The sequence below is a fragment of the Chrysemys picta genome, chromosome 9 (genome assembly GCF_011386835.1).
Source record: "Chrysemys picta bellii isolate R12L10 chromosome 9, ASM1138683v2, whole genome shotgun sequence".
NCBI classification, from domain to species: Eukaryota; Metazoa; Chordata; order Testudines; family Emydidae; genus Chrysemys; species Chrysemys picta.
The window spans coordinates 101,945,863-101,969,984 of record NC_088799.1 but is presented as its reverse complement, the minus strand read 5'-3'; the positions used below and the strand labels follow the sequence as shown (position 1 = coordinate 101,969,984).

The following is a 24,122-nucleotide window of genomic DNA, read 5'->3' as shown; positions in this document are numbered from 1 at the left end:
CTGTTTGTTCTTTCCTTTTAAATAAAGAGTTTACACTCACAGGGTGGATGGTAACGCAAAGGAATGCTATTTACACAATATTACTTGTTACATTAGCCCCAGGACCTGTACAACCACAGAATAAAAAGACAGTCCCTGCCCCCAAAGAATTTACAATCTAAGACAGGTGACAACAGATGGGGAGCACAAGGAAACAGAGACAATGTAACCAGGAAGTTCTTTACCCAAAGAAACACGTATACAGAAGAAAATAACTAAATCAATGTAGACAAAAACGTGTCCTAAACTCTGTAAGTAGCTGAGAAACTAAACTCCCTCCACAGTGGCACACTTACTCAACTTCGAGTGTTTCCGGTGAGTCTAGTTTGTCCAGTCACTGCCCTTCTCCTGATCAAATGTAGGATAGTGCCCCAGTGTGGATTGCTGTCTGAGTGACAAATAATAGGATTTCTCCTTCCACGATGCCAGGTCTTTAAAGCGCAAGCCCAGTCTGATCTCTTAAGCTCCACGCAAATGTGTCTTTGCCTCACGTGCTAGGCTAGCACAATCAGTTTGGTGTGTTAACAAGACAGGCTTACAATATCATCCCTGGCTGTGTCCCTGCACTGAATACAATCCAAGAAAGCTACAGCCCCTTATGGCTGAACACCATGCCCTTCGCCGGTATCACAGGTATGTTGTCTGCAAGCCTGCACTGTCTGTTGTTGACAGCCATGGGACTTCACACATTGCCATGATTTATTATTTGCAGCCCAGTAATATTCACAATCACTAAGTGCTGTCCCTACGCACATGACAACTAAGTTCCTGATTACAATCTAAGCAGCAATGTATTAAAAAATACAAGGAGAAACATTAAATCAGATACAATGACAAGCAGCACCATAGACCTGTATATGTATCTTTTGATTTATTGTGTCTTGCAGGAGGAGGAAAGTAGACTGGCTGTATGTTTCTAGGGCACCTATTTAAATGATATGCATAGGTGAGGTTCAGAGCCAGACATAAGTTATTAGTGAATATTCTACTCAACTTTTGTTTGAAATTTGTATACTTTTGACTATTGATTAGCTCTACAAGGTGTGGGGGGTGGGGATCAGTGCATAATTTAGTACAGAAACTGTGAAACTTGGCAAATTTGAATAATATTTGACCATCTAGCATTACTGCTGATGGTTGAATAATATTTAAATTTGGCAAGTTTCATGAAGTTTTTGTAATAAATTATGCCCTGATTAGGTTTATACAAAAACATAAAAAGAATACTTCACTTGCTGGTGTGACTAGATAATCTGTAGATTTTATACAGATGGTAACCAGCAGCAGGGTCTGTGCATGACAATTACTGGAGAAACAAAGCTTGTTTCCAGTAGATGGCACTATGAGATTAAAATCTCTAATAAAGATGCCAACCATTCCTCACACTGAGGGCACAGGCAATGATTAGATTGTTTGCTAGGGAGAGAAGGAACAAAGAACTTTATATTTGTTATAAATATACAACTTGGGGCTTCTGAATGGTCTTGACTTGCATCCCTGCTCCTATTGACAGATGCTGGTCATACAATATGTCACTGAAAAGTACTTTCCCCTTGATTTGTGCTAGGATCTGTGATGCGAATATGATCGTCCTGATGAGGTATTCATGATCTCCAGACAGTTGCCATACAAATCAATAGGTGCTGGTTTGTTGATTTGGTAGTTTCAGTGATTTTCCAGGGATAAATTTTAGCAGTGAGTTGAGTTTAACTTTCCACTGATTCCCCATAGTTCTTAGCCAGGTTTAAACCCTCTAAGGCAGTGGTTCCCAAACTTTAACAACCTGTGAACCCCTTTCACTAAAATGTCAAGTCTCACCAACCCCCTCTAAAAATGAATATTTCCAGGGAGTTTCTCCTTCACTGCTTTTATAATTTATACTCAGGTAATCTTGGAAATATAAAATTTGTGTTTGACATGCTTATTACACACTATTATTTATCATGACAGTATTTTTATTACATTATGAAAACGGCAACACTTCCAAGATTTCACGTTCGTAGCTTGTGTCACTTTGAATAAGCCTGTTATAAGACAAAGCTCCTATGTTTCATCAAGGAGTATCAGATGTGAAACAGCAGGAAGGGATTTAAGAAGCCAACTCAAAGAGTTCCTCCTACACAAGCATTCAGGTCTTGAGCAGTCCAGGCAAACAACGCACGTTACAACAAAGCTTAAACGTGTTCTTCATAATCATTTTAAAAACAATACTAGCTGCCTATTTAATTTTAAAAACAGCAAAAAATATCCACCTCCCTTTCCATTTCTTGGAGTCTTGAAGTGTGATAGGGGCTCCAGGCTGCCTGGGGTCCCAGGGACAGCTCTGTCTGCCATTAGGGAATTTTTTCCTGAGAACCCCCTGTAACATATGAACCCCCGTTTGGGACCCACTGCTCTAAGGGGTGGAGTATTAAGATATAGATATGCAGGCCTGCCTGTGAAGGCCTATACTTTAAGAATTTAGGTGTATGTTTATCATTTAACTAGTTATAGAGGTATAAAAGAGACCTCACTGTGACAGTCTGAGGCCCTGTTCTTAGCCTAAGGCCTTCGGCTAAGCATCAGGGGCACCATAAGGTGGGAAGTGTATGGTCACCAGGGCCGGCGCAACCCCTTAGGTGACCTAGGCGGTCGCCTAGGGCGCTACAATTTGGGGGGCGGCGACTGCGGTGGTATTTCGGTGGCGGGACCTTCCGTCGCCTCTGTCGGGGGGGGGCATTTCGGGGCAGGACCTTCTGCCACCTGGGGCAGCAGAAAAGCTGGCAGCGCTCCTGATGGTCACATCCTCACATTCCAAACTAGTCCCATTGAAATAAGGTGCTATTGGGCTGTTAGGAATACAATCCTGTCCTGATATTCCTATCACCTCCAGAGAAAGAGAAGAGCCTAGAAGATGTAAAAGGAAACTTAGTTTGATAGCATCCTGTGTGGCAAGAACTCACTTCTCAATAGTTGTGGTGGTGAAACCCTCATTTCTGTATGTTTTATCTTTATGGCCCCCACTTTATTTGCATGACTTTATCTGGTTCTGTAATTGTTTCTGTCTGCTGTATAATTAATTTTGTTGGGTGTAAACCAATTAAGGTGGTGGGATATAATTGGTTAAATAATCATGTTACAATATGTTAGGATTGGTTAGTTAAATTTCAGTAAAATGATTGGTTAAGGTATAGCTAAGCAGAACTCAAGTTTTACTATATTGTCTGCAGTCAATCAGGACGTAAGGGGGGGAAATTGGAATCATGTTTCGCTAAGGGGGGGGAATGGGAACAGGGACATAGACAAGGCTCTGTGGTGTCAGAGGTGGGAAGGAGGACACTGAGGAAGGAAACTGGAATCATGCTTGCTAAAAGTTCACCCCAATAAACATCAAATTGTTTGCACCTTCGGACTTCGGGTATTGTTGCTCTCTGTTCATGCGAGAAGGACCAGGGAAGTAAGAGGGTAAAGAAATAAGCCCTTTAACAAGAAACCTGTTTGAAATCTAGATATATGCTCTTAGAGAAGCAAAGTGAGTAAGAGGCCCTCTGCCTAAATACTTTACACTCCTTTATCCCTTCCCATGTATGGACCACATGTGCTTTAGAGCCATTGATTATCCCTTGTATTTATTATTTTCATGGCAGTAGAGCCCAGCCCCAGACCAGGACCCCCATGGGCTAGGCACTACGAACACAGAACAAAGAGTCGGTCTCTGCCCCAAGGAATGAATTACCCACAACACCCCTGTGAGGGAAAGAAGTACTAACTAATGCACGGAGAGGTGAAGTCCTCCAGGAAGTGTGTGGCCAGGCCAGGTACAGACTCAAAAGTCCTGGAGCCCAGCTCTGTGCTGGGGCCATACATCTATTCCTTCTGGGATTTGTTAAGCAGGAGCACTAAGGGGCGGGTAGGGTGACCAGATGTCTTGTTTTTAAAGGGACAGCCCTGTTTTGGGGAACTTTTTCTTATATAGGTGCCTATTACCCACCCCCTGTCCTGTTTTTTCAAAGTTGCTATCTGGTCACCCTACTAAGGGGCGGATAGGATGCAGGGCCTGTTTGTTTCCTAGCTGTGAGGGCCTGGGAGGCCTCTGGTGGGGGATTGTAAATGTCTATGAGAGTTTCAGTGCTGGGTTATTCTGTATGTTAATCACGGATCGAAGGAGGTTACAGATATTGGTATAAAGGTCTCCACTTTAAAGTATCAGAGAGCCCCTGCAGCAAAGGACAGGGTGTCCTTTCTGGGGAGGGAGCATGTGGTGTCAAAGCCTCAGGGCAATGCCTGACTTTCTCCCTCTCCTAGTTCTAAGTAATGCAGTGAACGCTACGTTTTCAGCAGACAGGTGAGGTGAAGGTGGAGGTTTCTGTCTGTCTCCTTCAATGCTCACCTGCTATTTGCCCCCTCCTCAGGAACTGGCAACACGAGTAGGGGGGATTCCTTATTAAACAGCCTTTAGGAAACAGAGCCCAACCGCTGCTGTTAGTGCGACCCCTGCACCCTAGCAGAAATCCAGCGGGACTTGCACCTGTCTTGTACATGATGTAAAGCCCTTGTGGGGCAAATTTTTTGTTGGTGCTCATGAAAGGTGCCTCAAGGATAGCCCACAATGTCCACGGGGGAGAGACAGCCCACGTGGCAGCAGGGCAAGGCTCCTCACACAGTCTGGTCACTGGCCCTCAACCTGCGGGGACCATCTCTGGGGATGGGAACAGGCCTCAATCAATTGGTCTCCAGGACCCGTTCAGCTCTTGGCTTCCAGCACAGGAGCCAACCGGGATGGTGGTTTCTGAGAGGCGGATACCACACAGAATTGGACTAGGATCATTGTGCCCATTTCTGATGGTCCCTGAGCAGCTGTCGGATGGTGACAACTTATCAGATATGAAGACGTTTTAATTCCAGTGGCTGCTTTCCTGCACCCTAGCATCACACGGACCAGGGCAAGCTTTAAACACAAGCAAAGACCTTGGGGGGGGCCGTAGCTTTCAGCTAGCAAAGACCCAAACCCAAGATGCAGTGCACGGTGACAAAGATCTAACACCAGGGTCACACAAAGATTGTTCCTTCAGGAAACTTCCATGCAGTGGGGCTGATTCCTTCAGGGCAGTGACTCACTCTTCCTGCCCAGTTCCGCCCCCTCCCCAGAGTGCCCCGTGTCCGCTCCTCCCGCCCCCACCCCGAGCCTCCTGCATGCCGCGGAACAGCTGATTGCAGTAGGCAGGAGGCCCTGGGGGAAGGGGAAAGTTGGCTGCTGGTGGGTGCCAAGCACCTCCAAGGCCGGAGCACCCAGGGAGTCAGCGCCTATGCTACTGGAAAAATTGTAAATGCTAAATATTTGTCTGTCATAAGTTCACCATTTTGCCTCAATAATTTGTACGTTTGAGGATGTTAAAAAGAAAAGGCCGTTTCTTCTTTGAGACTTCAGGGGTGGGTGCATCCCGGCACTGTCGATCAGAGATTTTCAGTAGCAGTGTCCGTCGAGGCCACGTGTGCACCGTAGTTGTCTCGCGGTGCTGTTGGTGCCTTGACCAGCGTGCGCACGACTCGACCCCCTCAGTTCCTTCTCAACCATCCTTGCCTGAGCCAGAGCTCTGTAGCTGTGTGGAAAGACAACCTAGGGAAAGTACTTAGAGTCAGAATTCCTTTGTGATAGTTGGGTTTTCGTAGGTTACTAGTTTAGATATGTCACATCTTTTTGTTCTCCTCTAAAAAAATCAACCTTTCGTTTATTCCGTTTTAAAAATGACCTCAGCGAGGGTTCACCAGGTTTCAAAAGCTGTTCCTTGTGCAAGGACACTATGCCGATTTCTGGTGGCCACCCAGTCTGCGTCCATTGCTTAGGTGAGTCGCACATACCACAAAAGTGCACTCCCTGCAGCAACCTCAAAGCTAAAGCCAGAGGGGATAGAGATCTCTGCCTGAAACGTATTCTCATGGATAAATCCCTTCAGTCAACTTCCGACAGCAGCCAGCAGACCCCCTCAACCAGGGAGACTCCGGGCACATCGTCTTTGGAAACAAGTGCCCACTCCTCCAAGAAAACGAGAAGAGACACATCGTGCCAGCAGAGAGAACTGTTGAAAATAAAACAGTCTCCTGCAAGGTCGCTATCCCCCGTGCCGACCATGCCAAGAGTGAATACCTTTGATGCACCAGGAACCTCCGGCACTGCCCGCACCAGGGCCTCTGCCGGGAAAGTTAGGGAGTCGAGAGGCAAACACAGGCCAAACTCCTCCTTTATGGCTTGGACAATGCTGGTGAAGAGGACAGCACCACAGCCGTTTCCTATGCCGATGCCCCCACCAGCAGTGCCTCCAACAGCATCAGAAACGATGGAAAGATCCACATCTGCACCACCGGTATCGACCAAGGCACCACATAAACAATCGGCACCGATCACAGTTACTGCACAAGAGGAGTAACCTTCTCTTCTGAAAATGCTGAAAGTCCATCTAATAACCTCCCTGTTTGTCTAACCCTCATGGACAACATATTTGAGAATCAGCAAATGGGCTTGTGTTTCTTCACTCATTTTTCCTTCCAGAGGCTCCAAGCACAGAAAAGCAAAAGCAAAGTCTCTTATGAAATGGGACTTCCTGCCCATTTAACAAACTGCTGCAAAGCCCAATAGCAATTGAGGACGTGCTTTAAAAGTTACTAATAATGTTTAAAATTATTTCAACTATGATAGCTGCACTTTTGAACCCTACAGATAATCTGAATAATTCCTTTGTACCTTGAATGGTTGGTAATATGAAGACAGTCACAGCGAACATCCTCTTCAACTGTGCTTAAGTGACAATATTGCAGAAAGCGTGTGAGCGCCCTTTGAGTGCAATTAGAGCAAAAGTATCCCATTCAGTTTTGATACTTCTCATATACTTAACTGTATATTAATTATATGTCTTAGCCCTAGACACAGAGCACAAGAAACGAAACACAACATAAATAGAAATGTTAAAATCAACACAGCTTGGTAAAATAAAAACAAATTTTTAAGACACACCCCATGAAAACACAGGTTCAACCCTTCTCCCAGGATCTATTCCACCTTTACAATTCCACCCCTCACACAATATACAACCATCGATCAATGATTAGAAATACATTGTTGGACTGAGCAAAACGAACAGGAGTACTTGTGGCACCTTAGAGACTAACAAATTTATTAGAGCATAAGCTTTCGTGGGCTACAGCCCACTTCTTCAGATGCATAGCCTTTCTTTCACCTACTTTTTTCTTTTTTGTGGCCTACCACGCAAACTGGCCGCCAGCCCCTATGACCAAAGCACGGGTTTGCCAGGGCAGTGTGTGCATTAGCATCTCTGTCACCAGACGGCACTACTCCATCACCCTGGCCGCATGCACCAGCAGCCCTCTAAAGTGCCCCTGGCCGGAGTGAACCCCGGAGAGTTCCCAGGGGCGGGAGGGGATATCGGTTCTGGGACCAGTTTCTGGGGGCGAGACAGAGAAGCTTTCGAGCCCCACGAGCTCTTCTGACCCGCCCTGTCTCTCGAATACCCCGGGAGGACCGGGCGGCAGCTCCCTGCCCGTGCACTGGAGCCGGTCGGGGATGCAGGAGGAGAGCGGGGAGCGGCTCGGTGCCGATCCCCGGGCAGGGCGGGGACCCACCGGGCTCACACAACCCACTGCGCGGTGCCGCATTTGCCCCTCCCAGCTTCCCCTCGGGGGGTCGGGGCGCTGTTGGGGGCCGGTCCCGGCTCGCTCTGCCCGAGGGCAGCCGGGGCCCCCTGCGGAGCCAGCAGCCACCTTCCCCCGGCCCCCCTTCTCCACAGCACGTAGGGTGACCAGATTGCAAGGGTGAAAAATCGGGATGGGGGTGGGGGGTAATAGGAAACTATATAAGAAAAAATCCCAAATATCAGGACTGTCCCTATAAAATCGGGACATCTGGTCACCCTAACAGCACGGGCCCCGCCGGGGACACGGGCTCGCTCCGAGCCGGGGACAAAGGACTCGCCGCTGCAGGGGCGGACGGAGCGAGCTGGGGATGGACGAGGCAGCCCCTGTGCGGGGCGTGGGAACCCTGGGGCAGGGACAGCGGCCCCCGCCCCTCCGCCAGCCCCTGCCCAGCCCGCCGGGGGAAGGGGGCGGCTCCTGCCCGGCCGCGGTGCGCCCCCCCCGGCACCAGCCTCCCTCGTGACCCCGCCCCCGCCCGTGCCGGGGAGGGGCGGGCCGGGGCGGGCCCCTGCGAGCGGCCGCCGAGCCGGGCACCATGGCCGAAGTGAGGAAATTCACCAAGCGGCTCAGCAAGCCGGGCACGGCGGCCGAGCTCCGGCAGAGCGTCTCGGAGGCGGTGCGCGGCTCGGTGCTGCTGGTGAGCGCGGGGCGCACGGGCGGGGCGCACGGGCAGGGCGCGCCCAGGGCGCACGGGCAGGGGCCGCCCTGCATGGCCGAGCGGGGCAAAGGGGCGCCCTGGCGGGCCGGGGGCGCCTGGCCCTGCTGCCCGGGCACTGCCCCCGCCCCTCCCCGGGAGCCTGCAGCGGGGGCTGTGGGGGGGGCCCTCCCGGCACCCTGGGCGGCTCCCCGCGGCTGTGATGGGAGGGGAAGGGCCGCGCCCCGCTCGGCCCCGGGCGCTTCCTGCTGCGGGCGCCTTCCCGCCCCGATCCGCTAAGCGAGCCCCAGGCCGGGCGGGGCTGCCTGGGTTGCCCCTGGCCCTGGCCCCGGTACCCGGGCGTGCCCTGGGGCTGGCACCGCAGAAGTTAGCCCTGGGCCAGCCAGAGCCCTGGTCCGCCCGCGGGCACAAGCGGGTTCCTGGTTCGCTGTGCCCCCAGCCGGTGCCCTCGGCGCTGCGCCCAGTGCCCTGGGGGGAAGGAACCACCCTGCCAGACCGTGGGGCGAGGGGCGGGTTCCTGGTTCACTGTGCCCCCAGCCGGTGCCCTTGGCGCTGCGCCCAGTGCCGTGCGGGGAAGGAACCACCCTGCCAAACGGTGGGGCGAGTTCCTGGTTCGCTGTGCCCCCAGCCGGCGCCCTCGGCGCTGCGCCCAGTGCCCTGGGGGGAAGGAACCACCCTGCCAAACGGTGGGGCGAGTTCCTGGTTCGCTGTGCCCCCAGCCGGTGCCCTTGGCGCTGCGCCCAGTGCCCTGCGGGGAAGGAACCACCCTGCCAAACGGTGGGGCGAGTTCCTGGTTCGCTGTGCCCCCAGCCGGCGCCCTCGGCGCTGCGCCCAGTGCCCTGCAGGGAAGGAACCACCCTGCCAGACCATGGGGCGGGTTCCTGGCAGCAGAGCAGGGCAATGGGGCTGCAGTGGGAGTCAGTCTCTGGAGCAGGGCAGGGCAGAGCTGGGTGACGTGCTGTGGGGATGGGGTCCTGCAGGGTGACTCTCCCCAGAGAGCCCGGGGTTTGAGCCGGGCGTGGGTGTGGAATGACTAGTGTTTCTTCGCTGCCAGCCCTGGGCTGGGGAGGTTTTCTAGAGGTTTGTGTGGCATATGGGCCAATAACTCTGCAAGGGCCGGCGGGGGCCTACGTTCAGCTCAGCTGAGGACCCTCAGTCCTTACTGCAATGTCCCGTCTCTTCCCGCCCTGATCCCCACCTCTCGTGCAGGAGCCGCCAGGCTGGATCAGACCAGTGGTCCGGGCCATCGAGCCCAAGTATCTCATCTCTGATAATGGCCAGACGCTTTAGCGGAACCTCCCGTTAGGCAGAGGTGGGATAATCTGCCCCCACATTAGATTTGTAGCTTCTAAGGCCAGAAGGAACGGCTGTGATCTTCTAGTCTGGCCTCTTGCATAATTTGGCCAGAGGAGTGCCCTGAAATCATTCCTATCTGATCTAGAGCAGAGCTTTTAGAAAGACAGCCAGCGTCTATCCACCCACCCATCTATCCACCCGCCATGCACTCACACCCCTCACCACCATCCACCCACCCATTGCTGCACCTCTGTCTCACTGCGGTTCCCCTCCCTGTCCCCCATGGCGTCGGCCACGCTCCGACTGGGAGCTCTGTGAGGCAGAGCCTTGTGCAGTGGGGCTCCACTTCCCAATGGGGGCCCTGGACACTATCTCAGTACACCCGGACATCAACGAGGGGCCACCTCCTCCTGCCCCGCCGGGCAGTCATTGCCCATGGTGCTGGGTCTGTCGGGGGGTCAGAGAGCTGCCTGCTCGGCGCAGGGCTGTTTGTGTCCTGCTATCCACGGTGACTCCTGGACGGTTGTTGCAGGGCCAGGGGTGAGTTGAGGTTGTTTCTCCCTTGGGATGGAGGCTGCTGTGAGGGAGCTGGTTAGGGCTGTTGTCCATTGTTTCCAATGGATTGTGTGTGTTTGTACTTCCAGAGCCACAGGTAGAACCCAGGAATCCCGGCTCCCAACGCTTCCTCCAGCTCTAACCCATTATACCCACTCCCCTCCCTGAGCTGGGGATAGAACCCAGGAGTTCTGGCTTCTAGCCTCCCACCCCAGCTCTAACCCGTTACACCCACTCCCTTCCCCAAGCTGGGGACAGACCCTGGGAGTCCTGACTCCACCCACTCTAAACCACTACACCCCACGCCCCTCCCAGAACTGGAATAGAACCCAGGCGTCCTGACTCCCAACCCCCTGCTCCCCCTGCTGTAACCCACTACACCCCGTCCTCTCCAGGAGCCCTAATAGTCAGAGATTGACTTGCATCCTCAAGCTCCCTCTCGGTCCTGGTTTTCAGCCCCCACTCCCCCCCCCTCGCTAACACCCAATGGCCTGTTAGTCTGTGTGAGGGGCACAGGAATTGGCACCGTTGTGACCTCTTCTCCTCACGGTTACGGATTGTTATTTCTATTGTGGGGGCTCTAAGCGGTCCCCAAAAGGGAGCAGGGCCTCCTTGTCCTGGGCACTTAGCAAACATTACACAGAGGCGGTCCCTGCCCCAGACAGCTCACCGCCTAGGATCGCCAGCACGCAGCAGTGGTACAGAGAAAGGGAGAGGACTAGCAGCAGAGAAAGATGCCCTGGTATGAGCAGGGAGTCCCAGAGGTCTCTGTAGTCACAGAAGATCAAGTGTCCAGAGGCACCGCTTGCCCCTTTAAAGTTTTAGAAAATAATCAGAAGAATATTGTGTTCATCTCAGACAGCCTGTACTCCAGACCTGGGGAGGAGGATGTCCCTGCCAGCCCCGTACTCTGGATATCTCTGTTGTAGTGTGCGCGCAATGTGTCTCAGGTGGCACGTCACCAGGATTCATCCCCTAATTTGATCCCGCGGGGTGGATCGTTAGCTTCCCCGGCCCTGGGCCGGCTACTGAGAGGGAGCATGTCGTGAACTCTGTACCCTACTGAGTGGGTAGGCTATGGACTGAACATTAACAGCAGGGCTGTGGGTGATCCAGCATTTGACATTAGGGTCAGATCAAAGCTTCTCTGGGCTGTAATTTGATTTGCTGCCCTATTCCTCTTTGAATTACATTAGGAGACAATTAGGTGTGACCTTGAACTTGACAGAAGGTTAGTCGATCCTACGTACAACAATACAAGTACAGTTTGTGCAGGCATGTCTCAGTGCAGATTATTTCTACGAATCCTAACCTGACCGACAACATCTGTGGAACAAATGAAGAATTTTAGACAAATCTTTTAAAAACAAAGCGGCCAAGATTCAGATATCTTGATTTAACAATATCGTCACAGACTGAGAGATTTTAAGGCCAGAAGGAAGCATTATAATAATCTAGCCTAGCCGAACGCGGGCCAGAGAATTTCACCCAGCGATTCCAGCATCATGTTTAATCTGGGTTTCTCAGCAGGCTCCCGTTTGTTTTGCTCACTGTTTTTCAGGAACAATTCAGATATACGAATGCTTTCTTAAAGCCGATGAAATTTTTCTCATTAAAATTGTGATTATCTCTATGGATAGTCTGCTAGGTACCTGAGAGCCCAGTAAGGACACAGTCCCTGCACTTGGGGACTTACCAGCAAAACAGACAATGGATGAGAAAAAACCCAAGTCACTGAGCTAGTAATGATGTTCAGCACCCATCTGGCATGTTCTTTGTTTGCCCACGCCCCCCCTTGGCTCGCCTTCACATACACACTCTCCCCAGGCTCACCCCTCTCTCTCTGCCTTTCACACACACGTGCCCCAGAGCCCATTAGTGCATCTTCGGAATTGGTTTGAGTGTTCACAGCCAAGTGCGGGGGGCGCAGGCAGTTCAATTCTGCAGAGAGCCCAGCTCCTGACAGCTGAGCAGCCAGGGATACACAAAGCCAAGGCTGGAAGTTGGGTCTCCCGTAGGGTGGCATGTTGTTCTAACACTAGATCAGCTGTCAGAACCCGAGTCCCAGGGTGAACGTGGGACAGTCCCATAAGCTGAAACCACCTTCGCCCTGGGACTTGGCACTCGGTTCTGGCTGGGAGCAAGGCACTCGGTGACGCGAGGGAAGAGACTATTCCGCTGGCCTCCAGATCTCACCTAGCTTGGGCGGGGATATCGCCCATGCTGCCCATAGTGATCAGGAGGAGGAAGAGAGACAGGCCAGGAGGAATGGTGAGGGGAAAGCCTGAAGGGCCGTGGGGTGAGGAGGTGCTGAGAGGGCAGGGGAATCGTCTCACGGGCGGGAGCCATAACATCTCGTGTGTGTGCTGATGACACGGCCTCGTGTAAAAGCAAAGCTTGGCCCACGCTGTGCCCGTTGGGAATGGTGTGAACGCACTTACCTGGCCTCCTCCAGCACTAACCGTGTAAACAACTTTCCGAGGAGATTGTCATCACGGGCTCAGAGTGGCGGGATCTGCATTTTGGGCTCATGCACCAGCAACGGTTCATTTTAACAAGAGACTCACAGCGCGCCTGAGGGACTAGGACAGCTCGCAGGGCCTGTAAAAGGTGCCAGTACTGAGAGCTGCAATCTTGGAGCACAGAGTAGGTACAGCATGGGCCGGGGCAGTGCCTGCTTCCCCACGCAGCCCTCCAAACCGGGGGCTGATCTTGCACCTCGATGGCTGTATAATCCTAGGCCTGTCTGAGGCCGTCAGCCAGGGAGGTGGGGGAGCTTGTGACATTGACACTTGCCCATAGGAACTGGCCTGAGACCTCACTGTGACAGGAACCTTTTTGGATGCTCTGAACCAGGCCAGATTCAGACTAGTGACCGCGGAGTGTAAAGGTCCACGTCTTGTTACCCACGCCATCAACCATCCAGTGCCGGGCAGTTCTAATGCAGGAAGTGAGGTTTAGCCAGTCAGAGCTCTCCGCTGAGTTCACTGCTCCCACACAGCACAGAACAGCTGAAGGGATGCCTCTTCCACCGGCTGCTGGGAGATGCGTCCTTGGAGAATTTCTGTTCATGAGCCCTTGAGTAATCCAGTCTCTGAATCACTGCCCTCCCTCGCTGGTCTAAGCAGCTGTGTCCATCTTCAGATCAGTCTTAGCATGTAACTACCGTATAGGACAGTCATACGTAGAGACTTGGCCCATTGTCCACTGAAGCTGACGGGAGTCTTTCCAGTGAGCATTGATCAGGCCCCAGAATAGAAAATACACTGTGCCTTAGAGTTAAATTTATCCTCCTGGAGGAGCTGACTGCGTGGGTACACCAGGGCGAGCCTGATTCACCTTCAGCACGTGGGGAATGTTTCTCTGTCACATAGCTTCTGCAAATAGGTTTAAAGGCAAACATCTTACTGAGGGTGACAGAGCGCCTGGCATTGGCCGCTTTGGGAAGACAGGATACAGGGCTAAATGGATCATTGGTCTGGCCCAGTAACGGCCCGGTGTGGCCGTTCTTATGTACAGAGCTTTTAGCAGCAGGAAAACGGTCTGGTTTTATTGCGGAATAACACTGCTCAAAAGACGACATAACTCCAACTTGACAGGGACTGCTGAGAAATATACCCCTGTGTAGGCTAATCTCTGTGTGTGTCTCATGTTGTGTAGTGTGTTGGTTAAACAGCACCCGTAGCCTTCTTGCATTGGTGGATTTTAAAGCAGTATTGTTTCCTTTTTCACGTCCAGTGAAGCCTAGCTAGCAGGGGGAGAGTTCGAAGGAGTGTTGTTTTGTGTGTGAAGCAGGGTGAAATCCTGCCTTAGGGAAGTCAGTGGGCGTTGTGTCATTGCCTTCGTGGGGTTGGGATTTCACCAGGCTCCTGCTCCTCCAGTCCTGGGCTCTCCCCAGCGCAATGTGGTAGCAGTTCTGCATTGGGCGAGGCGGGGGGGAAGGGGGTTTGCCCTTTTGACTAGGCACTGGGATAAAGCCACCAAAGTTATTTCTACTTGTGCTGTGAACTGGGTTGTAATCCCTGTCTCTAGAGGTGAAAGGGCTGCCCGCAACACAGCCTGGGACAGTCGTAATCTTGGTGGCTAGGATAGGATGGAACAGAATTCTGTCCACATCATTTCACCTCCTCTAACCCTTAGCCATAACTCTGGCTTCTCTGTGACTCTCACACCATACAGCAGAGGAAAGCAGCCATCAGGGAGGGGTGAGAAAAAGAGTCTGGAGGACCCCCCGCCCCTCCCAGGCAAGCAGGAATCCTTAAGAACAAAACCCAAAGAGCCCTGACTGCTCTGGGCAATGAAGACATAGGGGAACCCTCGTTCTTTCTGCAGGCTTGAGGTTTTTCACACCGCTGTAGGGTGAGATTGAATCAGTTACAGCCTTTAACGTTCCCTGGGTTTGCCTGGCTGTAAATGAGAGGCTGGATAACTTCTAAACAGTGTCACTCTTTTCATGCTCTTGCTGTGTTTAGTTAGTGGTCAGGCTGTGGTATAAATGGCATGCACTGGCAGACCGTGCTGCTTAGGGAACAGCGGGGCTAGAGCTAAGTGCTCAGTAGTTCAAACCCCTCTTAACCAAATGTTGGGTCGCGAAATAAATCTTGGGGCCCCAGAAAGTAACATGTTGCCATCTGGGCTGCAGCGTCACGCCCAGGATGTAAAGCGAGCGCACCGTGCGGTGAGGCATTGCGGGAAAAGGGAAAGCCTTGGTCTCATGCGGGCAAGGATTGTTTTGGCTGAGCTTATCTGTCCCACAAATCGTAAGTGCTAGTATCATAGTATCTAGAGTCTCTCTTCCCCTCGGTGCTCAGGATGTAAGTTACCATTAATGGGCGAGTCCCCCAGCCAACAGGGAAGAGAGACCCTTATGGCCCAGCCCTGCTCGGTGCTGTGAAGAAGAGCACACAGGAGAACCTGCAGACAGCCGTGGGAGCACGGGTAGAATTTGGGTACTTCTGCTGTAGGAGTTATGGAGCAGCATAAGGAGGCGTGGATCAGGCTTGCCAGGCATGGTCTGCAAACAGGTTCTTGCTGACCGTGGCAGTGGCCTCTATGTGCATCTCCGCCCCTCTTTGGATCACATGAGTCTTGGCTTCACCACGGGAATATTGCTGGCCATTGCAAAAAGCCTCCCACTTAGTTTAATAATGTAAAAGTCCCCAATCGGAATAGAATCCAAAATGCTGTACCTGGTGGCATAGGCAACAAAGTTACAGAGCTCCGTCTCAGGAAAGCAAATCAGCTACCCCCAGGTAATGGATTTCTCTTTGTGAAAGTGAGATCACTGTGATTTCAGCACCATACCACAATGTTCATGCATCTCATTCCCCTTGTGAACACAAATGTATTCTAAGGGAGCAGGGCCTCTGCCGTTATGTCACTGCAGGATGGGGGAGATTTAATGTCTTCCAAAGGTGCTGTCCCGTGTGGCGGGGGAGAAGTAAAATATATGGAAGTGTTTAGATCAGGAAAGCAGGAATTTGGGCAAATATAGACAAACTGTTTCCCTGACAGTGTTGCCAAAAATAGTCATCTGATGGCAATTTTAACTCTGACAGTAAAAAGCAACAGAGTCCTGTGGAACCTTTAAGACTAACAGATGTATTGGAGCATAAGCTTTCGTGGGTGAATGCCCACTTCACCCACGAAAGCTTATGCTCCAATACATCTGTTAGTCTTAAAGGTGCCACAGACTCTCTGTTGCTTTTTACAGATCCAGACTAACACGGCTACCCCTCTGATAGTTAACTCTGACTGTGTTATTCCTACTTTTCTTTACATTGTTCTATCACAGAACGAATTGAAGATACAGTCCGTATGTTACCTTAAGGATTTATAAAATAAATAAGTCATGGGTGTAATACAGCATCTTAGCTGAAAACCAGCAGCTGCACCAACACCTTCAGAACCATCAGCCAGCCTCATCCTCGGTCTATGGTTCAGTGCATTACCTGAGCACGCCTGGGTGGTCATGCACACGCGTGTCTGCACGCACGCAGGGTTGTGAAAATCTCTGCTGGCAGAGGGCTGTGTGGGTTTTTGCCATATTAAATCATGCATCTGCTCTCTCAGGTGTTATGTAGATGCCTGAGATGTGCTCCCTGACACCTAGCTAGTAGAGAACTGGCAGAAAACCAAAGGAAGGTCGTTTTCATTTGATCCAGTCTGGGCTCGGTTTGTACATGTGGCTCGGTTTCCAACAGAAACGAAGTAGGAGACACAGACGGCCCATAATGATGGTGTTAGAGAGGCTTTGACTAGAGGCAAAAAACATTTTATTTTTTCTTTGTGCGTCTCTTTCAGTTTAATCTGTACGATTGGCTGCAGGATTTACACTCGTTATACAGTACACGGGAGAGCCTCTCTGCAAAGAAAACAACCTTCCAACTGCATAAACCCTTGTTGTAATAACCTAACCCCACTGTGAACTGCGACAGTGCTGGCTGTGTGCTAGGCTGGTGCAGACAGGCGAGCGAACGTGGAGCCTGCCCTGAAGGATTTACTGTCTGAGCAGTCACTACAAGGTATAATAGTGACCGCAAACAGGTGCATTACAAAGGGTGAAATCAGCCACGTCAGTGGCGCCCGGATTTCATCCACCCCCTACGCATCAAAATAACGAGGGCCAGATTTTTCCGCCTTTACTCGCTGTGAGTAACCTCTTGCTCCCGGGATGGTCCCACTGACGTCCATGGGGTGACTGGCAGGGTGAGGCCGCTCAGAGACCCGGATTCAGGAAAGCACGGAAGCCCACGCTGAAAGTTAATCACATGCTTTCCTGGCTCAGGGCCGCGGTGAGTTAGGGTATCGGAGAACAGCTCAACGTTAGTCACATGCCGTTATGTGCCATGGGGCGATTTACACAACCTAGAGGGGCAGTTTTGCTCTGGCCGCCCCGTCCCAGCTGAGCAGCCTGGGGCAGACGGGCTGTAGGAGACCGCAGAGGTACGAGCGAGTGCTGCTACCATCACATCCCCCTAGTGCTGTTCAGCTTGGGTCCCACCTAGAAACCGCAAAACACCCCCCTGCCCACCTCCGAAATCCACCAATTGGCGACACCCCTGGCTGCCGCCGCCTTCCCCGGCTGCCCCCTCAGATCTCTGCCCTGTGTGTGGGATCGAGACCCCTCTCTGCTACCGCAAGAGGTTCCACCCCCAGGCCGCCGAGGCGGGCAGGTGGCCGTGGCGGTGCAAGACCTGGTGAACGGCCCCTGGGGGGTGGTTTTGGAAGCTGGGGCCAGTTCTCCAAAGGCGCTAAATCTTATCCCTCACTATCACGCTTTTCAACCTGCCCCGGGACAGGAAACCTCTCAGCCCGGGAGCTGAGAACCGGATTAGCCCGGCTGAGAAGAGATCCCCCCACCCCAGCAAGCCGGATGTGACAGGGGTGTACGGGGCCTTCCTTCTCTCTGCTGGCTGCATTCACCTGCTGAGGTTCGGGAGGGCACAAGCCTGCCCACCTCTGAAGGCCCCTCCCCCAGCCTAGGGGGAAGAGCTACCAAACCTGAGGCTCAAGCAACTACTGGGGACAACTAATGAGAAAACAGGGTCAGGAATGAGGGGTGCAGGTTCAAAATCAGGGATCCGGAAGGGGACACCAAGCAGAGAACCTAGGCAGTGCCCACTGCTGCCTTTTGGTTACCAGCTGAACACGCTACAGAGAAGAGACATGCTCGAGGTGTACAGCCTGAATAACATCCCCAGGGGGGGCTTGAACCACCGGCCTTTCAGTTAATAGCGGAGCGTGCGGACCGATTGTGCCACAGAGACACCTAAAGGCACCCACCATCGCCTATGTACTAGGGAGGCGTGTTAGGCGGCTTAGCTCTGGCTGCGTTCACGTGAACGAGCAGTGCACTGAGCCTGACCTGAGCGTCTCACCGCAGCTTCTTAGAGAGAGGGATTCTGATCGGCTGCGGTTCTCTTGCACCTAGGGACAGGAGGGAGGAGGGCATGGGCCCTTCCCACCCATGCACGTACATGTCCCATCATGTTTTGCCACCCAGGATGAGATCTCAGCATTGCTGCGGCCCGTGTTTTGAACGGCGGGAGGCTCTAGAACGCCGATCCAGGCATGGGGTGCCCACCGGGGAATTGCTACGGACGGGGTCTGAGCAGACTGTTACTGTTAAAGGAAGAGGGTAAAGGGCTGACTCTTCTCCTTGGTTCTGGCTAACGCTGGTGACTGTACCGGCCACTGATGAGAAAGTCCATTCTGGATTGGAAGCACCAATAGCCAGGGAGGCATTTGGATCTGGGGTGTTGGTCCAGCCCATTGTAGAAAGTGGGGCCATTGGTAGAATCCCCCCAAAGATCGAGGGTGTTCAGACCCCACACGCTCCGTTCTAACGTAAGTCACGGTGGCTTTCCCAGTGTTTCCTTTAAAGCCTAACAGGTTGCTTTATTATCTCTAACAGGGTTGTAAAATGATCTCATCCTTATTATTATTATTGGCAAATATCTTGGCAAAATGGTGAAAATCTTTTAAAATCTCTGTGGTTGGGAAGTGCAATCCCACTCCGATAAATCATTTGGACAGCGACCAGCTTTCAGGTGCAAGTGTTTTCAGATCCCTTGGTTAATCCGTCTCTAGGGTGACCAGAGAGCAAATGTGAAAAATCAGAACGGGGTGGGGGATAATAGGAGCCCATATAAGAAAAAGACCCAAAAATCGGGACTGTCCCTATAAAATTGGGACATCTGCTCACCCTCTCCGTCTCCTTGCTCCCATTCTCTCCAGAGCACAGGAGCAAACTCACACTCCTTCCTGTGTCCTGCTGCCTTTTCAGAAATGCTGGCAACTGCAGGGAAATCTCTGTTTCCCTGCAGTAGCCTCCCTCTATGTCCGGTCTGGCTTCGTTCTCTCATTATCTTAAAAATATCAGTCAGTGCTCTCCCTTCCTGGTTCCAGGGTCCTTGCTCACAGCTCAGTCTGGTCTTCACAGTGTTGTCAGATGCTACCGGTGTGGTGCTTTGCTTTCTCCTTTGTTGATATTACTTGGCTGCGTGCGTGTGTTCCCTCTGTGTGCTGCCCCAGCTCTGCAGATAGCTGACCCCGCAGACCCAAAGAGAACCCCCGATAACCACAGAGTCTAGTAAGGTACGAAGGCACCTCAGCCAGGTTTATTGTGATCCTGACACAATTGCAGTTTTCCGCAGATTACTTAGTTTACGGGGCATACTACGAGAAAGTGCCGCTCGGCAATGGACTTAGCTTAGTCAGTGGCGGGACTTTCCACTGCCCCCTCGGCCGGACAAAGACATTCCCTTAGGGATGCATTTTTATACACAGGTACAAACAAGTTACACATTACTTCTGGCGTATTGAGGTGCAACCCCTCTACGCAGCAAGGTACAACCCCTCTACGTAGTAAGGTGCCGCCTCTCACCTTGTACATGTTGGTTCGATTAAAACAACTCTATCCATCATTTTACCCTTTTGCCCCTGTCATTGGGATGGGTCGGCCTGGTCCATGTTATCTGTGGAATGGTCCCGTATGGTATGTTTTGGTACCATGTTTATACCTTAACTTTGCTAGGTGAATATGTATTTATGCAACATCAGCCCTTTCCTTGCCAGCTTCTTTGAGCCGGGTCTGCCTCTGGCTCACAGCTTAGCTTTGCTTTATGTTAGCGAAGTCTTGACCATTACTTTAGTTTGGTTTAGGCCTCAGGCCTCATACTGGGCCTTTATTAGGGCCTTTACTTACCACACACAGCACTCCCCTGGTTCCTGCTTGTTCTCTAATAGCGTCTAGTCTGTCCTTGCCTGCCCCTTTCTCACCCTCATTGACTCCTCTCCTGATGCCACGTGAAATAGCTTTGTCTCTGGGCCTATTAATTTCTTGCTGATCTAGCGATGATTCAATATCCGAGCTCTGGGGGCTTCTCGGGGGAGCATCTGCAGAGGGGAAAATATTCTCTCTTCCAGGGCAGCTGTTGCACAGAGCTTCGTGCCCCAGCTCTCTTCTTCTCTCCTGTTCTGCTCCCAACATACCAGAGCTCCAGGCACCTCTCCCTCCACCTCCATGCAACCCAGGCGGCGCAGGCCTGCCCATAAACCGTGGGGCTCTGCTCCCGAACAAAGGAAACAAAAGCAAAGCCCAAGTGAGAGTAAATCCTTGACATGCTGTGGCCAGACCCTCGGGCAGAGCCAACAGCTGCTGCACCCCCATGCGATTTTCAGGGCTCAGTCGTCTGAGCCCAGTGGCTTGAGCACTTGGGGGCGGGGGGCAAAGGCTCCCATTGACTTTCCTGGGAATTGGAGAGGGCCCCGCCCGGGGTTAGGGGCGGAGCGCTCAGCTGCTTTATTCAGAAGGGCTGAAGGTCTTGGAGAAGGTTGTGATCAGCTGAACAATGAGGTGTCTGTGGAGGGATGGTTTAAAATGGAAGTGACCTTCTAGTGACCGGTTTGGGTCCAATTCTCCACTCCCTGCTGTCTCAGTAATCATTGACCCCAGGCAAAGCGGGTACAAGCTGCTGCGACGTCAGAACAATTTACTGCTCCCTTTGCCTGCCCCCAGGGCCGGTCAGGAGAATCTGGCTCTGTTCACCGTCAGGAAATGCTGCGACAAGCACTGCACACCTACTCGTGTCGCTTGGGACAGAGACGGAGATTAGATAGCAGCAAAACCAGCCCAGGGTAAGGCCATTTGCTCTCCAGCCGCAGACAGGGTTTTCTTAGATCAGCCGGAACAGCCGTGGACTCACGCCCGTCTGTTAGTTTCCAAATAGGCTCTCTCCTTTTGGCCTGAGCTCTGTCACTTTGTCAGGGGATTGCAAAAGGGGTTCAGACCCAGCTGGCCCCACGCCTCCTGGGCTCCTGACAAAACACGGCTTGATCTAATAGTAACATTGAATCATACGTCTTCAGGAACCAAAGTAGCTAATGATTTTCCAGCCCATTAAAACAAATTCCATTGGAGATTTAAGCACCTGATTTGTTGCCACTGAAGTGAATGAGAAACTCGGTTAAAATCAGTGGCAGCCAGACTGGGCCCGAAGTAATTGGGAAAATGAGAAGTCACAAGCAATTGGGAAAAGGTCTTCGTTGCTGCACACGGAGGTGAGCTGGCTCTGCTGGACAGACATGACTAAGATATCTGGGAGAGATGTCCATGGAAGTTAATGAGAATCTAGATTTTAAAAATGATGATCTGCGTTTAAAAATAGCAGGTAAAATGTAGTGACGGTAACAGAGCATTACCAGAAGCAAATACAGAATAAAACAGTGTAAACTCCCCTATATTGTAACAGGACTTTCCTTTTTCGCTGTACCGCACAAGCATCAGGCCTCATAGCACCCAGATGGAGGAGGGAAGTATTATCATCTCCTCTTTAGAGCTGAAGAAACAGAGAGACAAAAGGTCAAACCCTGTTTGCCCATCTCTTATATTGTCTCCGGGGAGCTGCTCTGGAGAACAAGATGGTCATGTCTAGGCCCCCAATCAAAGATCATGGCCCCTCGGAGCTAAGTGCTGTCCAGACAGTGCAGAGGGCGGGCAGTGCCCAGAGCTCACAGACAGACTAACGCGGGGAGAGGCCTTGGGAGGACGAGATAATCGCAGAGCAAGCGGAGTCGAGCAGAAAAGCTGAAGTTGCGGCTGACTGGTGCCGGTTGTGCGTGATTCGTAGGGATCAGAGTGGGTTTGACCCAGACTGGTTCAGGGCTAGATTGTGACTGGGCTGTACGTCTACACGAGAACTCTCTCTCCACCCTAGGGCACAGGGCAGGTCCCCGGACCCAGGGGCTGGGTGTGCAGGGGGAGGCAGGTGCAGCAGGTGGGCGGGGAGGGGGAGGGAATGAGTGGGGCCTTGGCTCTGCCTTGGTCCGTGCATCATAATTGGCTCTACGGAGCCGTAATTTGCTGCTGGGTCCAGCTGTGATTCCACTGGGCAGAATGTGGCCGTTGCGCATTCCTGATAAGCAGAGATTTTGTAAACTGGGGAATTGTCTGGACCTGGAATAAGCCGGCAGCAGGAGCATCACCACTGGCACTTACCGTAACACAAGCAGCAAGCCCTGTCATCCTGCTTCCAAAACCTTTTCTTCATCCCTGCCATGAGGAGGGCATTGAAACCGGATGGGAACACATGCCTGGCCGGATCCGCATTGCTGACAATACACAGCGGGGCGGTTAACCGTTTCCTCGCAGTATTGGGGATATTTGCCATTCACGCTCTCCAGTTCTGGGCTGCTGTTTTGTTTGGATTTTTTACTTCTGGTGAGCTTTGCGATTTGTTTTTAATGAAAATGTGCACTTCCAGTCGTCACAGAAGAAACGCAGCTGCCACATGTTGCTAGCAGCATCTGGGTGCCAAATGGACCTTCCTGGGGTGTGGGAAGAGAATGGCATGTTGGAGACGCACGGGGGTGTCAAAGACCATCTAGCGTGGCCACTCTCTTTCCTTGCCACTGCCACAGTTTGCTCTTCAGTGATGGGCTCCTAATTCTAGCTGTGCTTTAAACGTGGCCTGTAAAAAGAAATGATGCATGAGGAAGGCTAGCAAACCACTTCAGTGGCAAGGCCGCCGGGGACTCAGTGGGCATGTCACTGTAGATTTCCCCTTCTGGGGGAGCCAAGTCCCACCGGCAATCTACCTGTGTGCTGTCTCAGGTAGTCTTCAGGAATTCCTGCTCTGTGCTACTTTCACAGTGGCTGGTAGGGGAACCCAGGCCTACCCTCTGCTCTGGGTTCCAGCCCTGGGACCCTGTCAGCAGCCATCAACACTCACTTCTCTTTCCTTGGGCTTCCTCCTACTCACATATTTGTGCCCAGAGGTGAAAGCAGGCTCACCCCCTGCAGCCCCTTTCTGCCGTCAACTTCCAGGCTTTATACACGTCCACCTGCTCCTGCCCAGCCGGGCTTCATCTTCAGTTAGTGCTTATTGGTCAGGCCTGACTCTGCCCCATGTGCGGTCAATAAGGTTCATGACCCTTTCTGAGCCACTTTAACTCCACCAGTGCTGGTGTGGGGTGAACACCCCGTCACAAGGCCCGACCCAGCTCCTATTAACAACAATAGTGGGTAATGGAGGCCTGGATACTCGTCTCCAGACCAGTTCCCTACACAATTCTGCCTCATTTACTGCCCACGCTGTGCACCTCCTCCTGCATTGCAATGCATTTGCTTGAAGGGTAAACGGACACCCTACACTCGGTCGTTTTCTGACTGAGTGCTTCATTTGGCAGCTTGAATGTTTTTGGTGTCTTTTGTTTGGACTGGAACTTCGTGAATGCTTTTCGCAATCGAGTCCCTGAAGGGTTGTTCACACGTGCCTGCAGTAGGAACAGAAAAGAAAGGAACATTGTTGCAACTAGTATCAGTCTGCACCTGAATTAATTTAGCCCGCAGACCAGGCTGGCCAGGCCAAGGTGCAGCTGGCATGAGCAACTTCCTGTGAAATCTTCACTTCTGTCAAATCTTACTTTTGTGCTGCAGTTTCATGGATGTTAAGCATGTTGTTAAGGCAACCCATGTGTGTGTGTTTCCTGGCTTCTGCCACAGTCTTGTGTATAACCTTGGGAAGTCACTTAACCACGCGAAGCTTCACTTTGCACAGCTGCCAGGTAGATCTCTATCATTTCACCTACCTCCCAGGGGCGTTCAGCTAGTCCGGAGAGCTTCCGGGCCCTTTCTTTTGGCCAAGGTTCTGAACAGCTCCTTGATGGAGAAATGGTTTTTTTTCTGTTAGCAAGCAGAGGGTCGATGTGTTATTGATCGTTTTATGATGTCTGGAGCCCAGGTGCTTTGGAGCTGAATGCTAAATGTAAATTCCAAACCACATCACTACATGATGAGGCATCAGCAATGTCTGTAAAGCTCTTTGGGATCCTGAGATGGAAGGCGCTTTCCTACGTGCAAAGTAGTAGTGCTGTAGAGGATGATTTCCCT

At 51.9% G+C, this 24,122-nt stretch overlaps 1 protein-coding gene across 4 annotated transcripts in view; it reads left to right on the top strand.

Annotated features, from left to right (window-relative positions):
- The first annotated feature begins 8,190 nt into the window (after window positions 1-8,190).
- The window catches only part of DOCK11 (dedicator of cytokinesis 11), a 123,589-nt gene continuing 107,657 nt past the window's right edge, over window positions 8,191-24,122 (top strand). For 3 of the 4 annotated variants that reach the window (XM_008178978.4, XM_008178977.4, XM_008178979.4), the window contains exon 1: window positions 8,194-8,359. In XM_008178978.4, the coding sequence (XP_008177200.2) occupies window positions 8,258-8,359 (102 nt within the window). In that variant the 5' untranslated portion in view covers window positions 8,194-8,257. Of the gene's footprint in view, window positions 8,360-24,122 lie in introns of all 4 variants that reach the window. The other variant, XR_010590316.1, reaches the window with a different exon arrangement.